General features: G+C 69.1%; 2 protein-coding genes across 2 annotated transcripts; both read left to right on the top strand.

Moving 5' to 3' along the window:
• The first annotated feature begins 9 nt into the window (after window positions 1-9).
• H696_04609 (hypothetical protein) lies at window positions 10-1,428 on the top strand. The gene is made up of 2 exons (XM_009498495.1): window positions 10-690; window positions 822-1,428. Exons 1-2 carry the CDS (start codon window positions 33-35, stop codon window positions 1,181-1,183), a joined length of 1,020 nt encoding a protein of 339 aa, XP_009496770.1. The 5' UTR covers window positions 10-32; the 3' UTR covers window positions 1,184-1,428.
• A 1,777-nt stretch (window positions 1,429-3,205) lies between these two features.
• On the top strand, window positions 3,206-6,855 carry H696_04608 (hypothetical protein). The gene is made up of 3 exons (XM_009498494.1): window positions 3,206-3,662; window positions 3,833-4,072; window positions 4,222-6,855. Exons 1-3 carry the CDS (start codon window positions 3,371-3,373, stop codon window positions 6,813-6,815), a joined length of 3,126 nt encoding a protein of 1,041 aa, XP_009496769.1. The 5' UTR covers window positions 3,206-3,370; the 3' UTR covers window positions 6,816-6,855.
• Window positions 6,856-6,980: the final 125 nt, after the last annotated feature.

Raw genomic sequence — 6,980 nt, 5'->3', positions numbered from 1 at the left:
CGGAGCCGGAGCCGGAGCCGGAGCCGGAGCCGATGGAGCTCGACCCGGAGGCCCAGGCCGAGCTGGAGAAGAAGCAGGCCGCCGATGCCCTCAAGGCCCGGGGGACGGAGGCCTACAAGAGCCGGGACTTCGCCACTGCCCTCAGCCTCTACAAGCAGGCGTGGGACACTTACCCGAAGGATGTGGCCTACCTGGGGAACCAGTCTGCCGTGCACTTTGAGACCGGGGACTTTGAGGAGTGCATCCGGGTGTGCCTGCAGGCGGCCGACCTGTCGACGGAAATCCGCACGGATTACGCGCTGCTGGCGCGGATCCTGGCTCGCGCTGGCAATGCCGCCCTCAAGCTGGATCGCCTGGAGGATGCCATCGAGTACTTCAAGCGTGCGCAGACCAACTCCCGCAACCGCCAGGTGGCCATCCAGATCCAGGAGACCACCAAGAAGCTGGAGAAGCGCCGCGCCGAGGCCTACCTGAGCCCGGAGATCTCGGACCAGGAGCGCGAGCGGGGCAACGCCCTGTTCAAGGACTCCAAGTTCAAGGAGTCGGTTGACGCCTACAGCGAGGCCATCAAGCGCAATCCCAAGGACCCGCGCAACTGGTCCAACCGGGCTGCCTCCTTCATCAAGCTCATGGCCCCGAATGAGGCCCTGCGCGATTGCGAGGAGGCCCTGAAGCTGGATCCCACCTTCAGTACGTGTCCCCCCCCCCCCCTCCCGCGGGCGGCCGCGCATGACTCTCCCTTCCTTTTTTTTCTCCGCTCCGCCCCCCCTCCCTCCCACTGACCCTTTCCCTTTCTCCGACTTCCCCCCCCCCCCCCTCAGTGCGCGCCCACCAGCGCAAGGTCAATGCCCTGATGATGATGAAGAAGGAGGCCGATGCCCTGACCGCCATCAGCGAGGCCATGCAGGCCGACACCTCCGGTGCCAGCCACCCGCAGTTCATGCAGCTCCGCATGCAGGCCCTGACCGAGATCAACCGCCAGTCCCAGGCTGACCCGGAGGCCGTCAAGCAGCGCATCGCCAACGACCCTGAGATCCAGGGGATCCTCAACGACCCGACCATGCAGCTGATCCTCCAGCAGGCGTCCACCGACCCGGCTGCCCTGCACGAGCACATGAAGAACCCCACCGTGGCCAACAAGATCAACAAGCTCATTGCCGCGGGTGTCATCCGCACGGGCTAGAGATCCCCCGCCGAGCCGGTGGGAGTGTACATACACACGCACAACCACATATATGCACATACGCACACGTACACGACCGGAGAGAGGTGTCTTGCCCTCCCACGGGGGGGGGGGGCGGGGCACAGGTGCATGGTTTGTTGCTTTTGGGTGTCGCCCCCTTTCTCCCTCCCGTGTCTGCTCCTCCCCTCCCTTGCTCCCTTTTCATTCCTCACAGTGCCGCGCACAATACACCCCCCCCCCTCACATAGTAGCGCCCTTGTACGAGGCTGGCCCTCTTTCCGGGTTCTGTCGCATGCGCCGCACCTTTCCCCGGCTTTCCTGTGCCTGTGCCTTTTTTTGCCGGGTTCTCCCCCTGCCCGTCCTCCCCTTGCTGGGCACCTGCTCCCCTGCTGGAGGCTGGCCGCGGCCGGCATCAGAGGTGGGCAAGCGCCCTGCATGGGGCTACGTTGCACGGGTGGGCACGCTTGATCGGGCGGGGGGGGGGGTGGTTTTGGGGTGGGGGGGGGGGGCGGGTGGTGTGGGCGTGCCAACGCACTCAAAGCCCGGGCCGGGAATTCGTCGGCACTCCGAGTGGGTTTTACGCGGCGCACGGCACGCGCCCCCCCCCCCCCCCCCCGCCCCGCCCCTCCGCTCCCTTGTCTCAGGGGACGGGGGCCGGCAGGGCGCTGGCGTGCCGGTACCGGCCTGCCCCCGGCCCAGGCGCGACCCATGGGGTGTGGAATGTCAGGGGATGTGGGCAAGCGCCCGGGCCCCAGGGCGGGGACACCCGTCTGGCTGACGCGCCCGCGCGCGGCCAAGCCTAGCAAGCCACGGCGCCTTGGTCGGCCCGCGGGCAGTCGCCCCCCCCCCCCTCCTCGTACGGGCGGCGTGTGGAGCGGGCACGGCCGGGTGTGCCGTTCATTGGAAGCCGCCCGCTCGCCACACGTCCCATTGGAGTGCCCTGGTCTGAGGGTAGACCTGCCGCCGAAAGACTCCGTTGGCGGGGGCCCTGGGCGGGGCCGGGGGACAGCGTGAAAGGGATTTTCACGCTCCCGTCGCTGGTCGGCTGGGAGATCCGCCACGGCCTCGCTTAGTGATGGCGGCCGCTCTGTACCCAAGGGCGCCGGGGCGGGTGAAAGCGTGCCGGTGTGTGCCGCAGGAGACCCCCCTTCAACGGGAGGGCGGGGCGGGGGGGCGGACACTACTGCGCCGGAGGCAGTCGTGTCGGCCCTCCCCACGCGCGTGTGCACGCGCGCGCGGGGTGGCGGCGCCGCGGGCATTGTCTCTCTCCCTCTCCTACACATGTGCCTGATTGGGAGGCCCTCACGGCCCTGGGATAATCCCCGGACCCGGCTGCTGCGCGTCGGGCCGAGATGGGCTGATGTATTCCCCCCCCCCCCGCCCCCCCGTGCCCGGCCTTCGGCCTCGCGCAGACACGCCCCGCTCCTCCAAGCTCACTTTGCTCGGCCCAGGGGACGCAAACCGCCGGGGCCCTGGAGACACGCGCGGCCATTTTTCCCGCGCACCCCGGCCCCCGGCCTACCTCAATTGGGTGGCCCGCCATTCGGGAAAAGCCAGTTGGGCCTGGGCTTGTGTGCGGTGCCCATTGTGCCACCGGCAGGCATGCGCGCGCGCGCGCGCGCGCGCGCAGACATCGGGAGCGTGACCGGAGATCGGCCGAGATCACCAACGTGTCGCACGCACCCATGCCCCGGCTCCGGCCTCTCGGTCCCGGGGGATCCCCCCCGCATCCTGAGGCAGGGGCACCTCCTACGGGGGGGACACACAGCACGAGACAGTCTCCCGTCCTCCCCCTTCCCCTGATCTGCCCAGCGTCCCCCCCCCCCCCCCCTGGTCACAGCGGACATCTTTGATCTGCGTCTCCGGGCCCGGGGCAAATTTAGGAGACACTTCGGCTGGCCGCGGGCCCCATGCTCACGAGTCAATCATGCCCCCCTCCCTCCCCCCCCCCTTCCCCACGCTTCCCCTCACACCCACTCCCGCAGTACTCCCGCCCCCGCCCCCTTCTCCAGGCGCCGCCCCCGCTCTTCGACCGGCGGGTGTTGACCTTACTTTCCCTCGCCCCCTTCCCCTCCTTTCCCGCGTGCACGCGCGCGCGCCCCCTCTCTCTCCCTCCGCCCCCCTCTCTCTTTGTCTCGCTACCAATCGACACAGTTCTGGCCCGACCCCGCCCCCTCCGAAGCTCCGATGTCCGGGTTTGCCCCTCCCGCGGCGGTGGGTCTCCGCCGGCCGGGCACCGCCGCACCGCCGGTCGTCTCCCCGGCTCTTGGAGGGACTGCCGACCAGCAATACAAGCTCCGGCAACTGCAGCTGGCCATCGACCGCCGGGACTTGGCAACCCTCCGGCGGCTGGCCCTTGCCCCGGGTGGCCTGATGACCAACCACATCCGCCAGCAGGTGTGGCCGCTGTTCCTCGGGCTCGAGGCGCGCAGCCTGCCCCTCGAGGCAGATGGTGACCCTGCCTACTGGAACTACCTTGGTGCGCGGCCCGGCTCCCCCTGCATCGGCGCCATCCCGCCCCTCCCCCCTCCCCCCCCGCGCTCTTTCTCCTTCTCCCCCCTCTCCGGTCCCCGCCGCTGACGTTCCCGGGCCCCGCGCGGCGCGCCGCTGCCCCGCCCCACTCTGTCGGTTCGCCGTGCGACCGACCAGACTATGCGGACACCCCGCACAAGGACGACGGCCAGGTGCAGCTGGATGTCCACCGGTCTAGTTCGCACTTCTTGCCGGTTGTGGCCCCGCAGCAGGTGGCTCAAATCGCCCGGCTACGTGTTGAACGCCTGGCCCGGCGCGACCAGCGGGCCCAGCTGCGCCAGGCTCGCGCCCTCCGCCGGGGTCTGCCCCTCCCGCCGGCCTCGCCCTCGTCCTCGGGCTTGGGCTCTTGCGATTCGCGTGCGTCCCCCCTTCCCCCGGGGCTCTTCCCTTCCTCGCCCTTGGGCACCGGCCCGGTCGCTGACTTCTCCTCCATAAAACGCTCACTTTTTTCCCTCTCTCTCTCTCTCTCTCTCTTTCTTCCTCCCCTATCTTCCTGGCATGTGCAGTCGATGAGAGCAGTCCCGATGTGCCTCAGACCGTCCCTCTGGCGGTGGATTTCCTCCACTACACAAACCTGGACTCGGGCTACAGCTCCAGTTCCTTTGACGAGTCGGAGTCCGATGACTATGACGACGACGAGTTGGCCTCGGCGGCGGAGGAGGAAAACGACACCGACCAGGAGGACGACGACCTCAACCGCAGCAGCAGCAGCAGCAGCAGCGACAGCAGCAGCTCCTCCCTGGCATCCTTCCACTCGATGCGGTCAATGGTTCCGGCCATCCACGCCTTCCCTGCCGAGGATGACCTTGCGTCCGGGGGCCCCGGCGACACCTTCCGCCCGGGGGCCCCTCTCTCGCGCGGGGAGGGGCTCAGCTCCAGCGACTCGGAATTTGCCGACACCGAGTCCGGCTATCCGCCGGGCGAGGAGTTCGGCACATCCGGCTTCCTTGGCATCCGGCCCGGGTCACGCGCCATGCCGGGCCCGGGGTCCATCACCTCCACCACCGGCACCGGCACCGGCACCGGCACCGGGACCGCCGTCATCAGTGATGTGGATTCCGGATGCTCGTCCTCCTGTCCCAGTCCCTCGGGGGTGGGCTTCGCCGAGCCACGGGCGGTGTCTCGCTCGGCGCCCCCATCACCCGCTCGGGCCCCGGTTCCAGGCCAGCTGCAGCCCATTCGGCCAGCGCCTCGTGGCGGAGCCAGCGCCTCGGCCTTCCACCTGGGGGGCGCCCCGGTCCCCGGGGCCAGCCACTCCTTCATGTCAGTGTACCAGCCGCGACGCATTGTCCTCGCCACCGGCCAGCGCCCCGGGTCGGCTCTGGCCGATCGGCCACCACTGCCACTGGCCATGGGCGCCGCCGGGGGCAATGGGTCCGCCTTTTTCGGCGGCAGCGCACACGACTTGCATTTCTCCACCGGCGGCGCTTCCACTCCTTTGAGTGGCTACCTATCGTGCATGTCCGATGCCGAGCTCGACGCCGAGGAGGGGGACCTGGCCATCGGGTGCGCTCTTCATCATGGGGGTTGCCTGAATGTCGACCACCTTCACCCCGGCCCGGCGGTTGCCACGGTGACGACTTCCACCCCCGCCGCCGGTGGCCCTGCCCGTGACACTCCCTCTCCGTTGCTGGCCTCGCCACCGGCTTTGTTGGCCTCGCCGCCTCCCTCGCCGCCGGCCCCGATGCGCTCCTCGGTCTCGTCGTCGGTCCTCGGTGCCGGGTCGTCCCTTTGCCGGTCGCCCTCGGACCCGGGGGCCATCAGCTCACGCAGCCGGCGACCGACTGCCCCTTCCCCGGCCCCGGCCCCGGCCCCGGCCCCGGCCCCGGCCCCGGCCCCGGCCCCGGCCCCGACCCCCGTCCATCCTTTGGACTATTCCAGCCTGGACCTTTCCCGGGATCCGGTGTACAACGATCTGAAGGGCCAATTGCATGGGGTCATCCACGCGGTGCTGGTCCGGCACCCGGAGCTTCACTACTACCAGGGGTTGCACGACGTGGCGGCGGTCCTCCTGCTGGTAGTGGGCCCGGCCATGGGTGCCCTGCTGCTGGAGCGCATGGCCTGTGCCAATGGCCTGCTCCGGTGCAACCTCTCGGTGGATCTGCAGCCGGTGTTGCACCAACTGGCTCGGATTTTCCACCTCCTGGAACAGATTGACCCCGAGCTCCTGGGCCACATCAATACGGCCGGCACGCGGCCCTACTTCGCCCTGGGCTGGGTGCTGACCTGGTTCTCGCACGACATCGACGTGCCGGATGTGCGCAATCGCATCTTTGACGCCATCCTGGCCGCCAGCAATCCCGACCAGTGGGCCGGCTGGTGTGGCCGGGCCGGCTGCGGGGCAAACCCCGAGGCATTGGCAGATGCCGAACCGGCGGGTCCGGCCGATGACCAGGCCCGGGCAAGTGCCGGGGCAGGGGCCGGGGCCGGGACCGGGACCGGGATCGATGTTGGTACCAGTGCTGGCACTGATGCCGGCTCCGAGGGCGATGGTGAATGCCCGGTGCACATGGTCGGCGCCTACAATCAGACGGTCATCTACCACTGCATTGCCATCTTGCGTGGGGCCCGGTCCTTCATCTTGGGAATGCCTGCCGAGTTCGAGGTCCTCCACTCGCACATGGGGCGCCTGGCCTCACAGCGTGCCACCACCATCCCCGCCTTCGATCGCATCATCTCGGAGGCCATTCACATTCAAGCCCAGTTCCCGCTGGACGAGTTCCCCCTCTCCCTGGACGAGGCGCTGGCACTGATTCACCGGCCACCGCCGGCCCCGGCGGGCTTCGGTGGCGGGCCGACGCCGGTCGACTCCGAGGACCCGGACGGCCAGGCGACAGGCCCCTCACCGGCGGTGGTCCTGTCGTCGATCCTCCGCCGGGGTACCCTCACCAGCCAGCTGGCCCTGCAGCATGAGCCCTTTTACCGGCTGATGAATCGCGATGGCCGCTGGCTGCGGACCATGCTCGGCATGAAGCTTCGTCCCGATGACACTCTCCTCTCACTGATTGGGACTTCCTTCGGCACGATGACCATCGCCGGGATCATCTTGACCGCCTTTACCATTGCCACATCGCCCGGTGGCGGGACACCCTTCCAGTAGCGAGGGGGCCACCATTGTGAGAATAGATTTCCCCTGGTCCTCTCCTCGTTGTGTGGCCATCATTGGGGCCTTGTGCCCGTCCTTCGGGTCATGTGCCCAGGTGGTGGGTCGGGACAGAAGGCGCAGGGCAGGGGAGTGGTCGTAGCCAGGGGGGGGGGGGGGGGG

This window comes from Fonticula alba (assembly GCF_000388065.1).
Source record: "Fonticula alba strain ATCC 38817 unplaced genomic scaffold supercont2.7, whole genome shotgun sequence".
NCBI classification, from domain to species: Eukaryota; order Rotosphaerida; family Fonticulaceae; genus Fonticula; species Fonticula alba.
This window is presented reverse-complemented; position numbering and strand designations above follow the sequence as displayed.

Coding starts and splice junctions, on each gene's coding strand:
- H696_04609 (XM_009498495.1), top strand. CDS start 33: ATGGAGCTCGACCCGGAGGCCCAGGCCGAGCTGGAGAAGAAGCAGGCC. Junction 691..821: donor GAAGCTGGATCCCACCTTCA/GTACGTGTCCCC, acceptor CCCCCCCCTCAG/TGCGCGCCCACCAGCGCAAG.
- H696_04608 (XM_009498494.1), top strand. CDS start 3,371: ATGTCCGGGTTTGCCCCTCCCGCGGCGGTGGGTCTCCGCCGGCCGGGC. Junction 3,663..3,832: donor TGCCTACTGGAACTACCTTG/GTGCGCGGCCCG, acceptor GCGACCGACCAG/ACTATGCGGACACCCCGCAC. Junction 4,073..4,221: donor CTTGGGCTCTTGCGATTCGC/GTGCGTCCCCCC, acceptor TGGCATGTGCAG/TCGATGAGAGCAGTCCCGAT.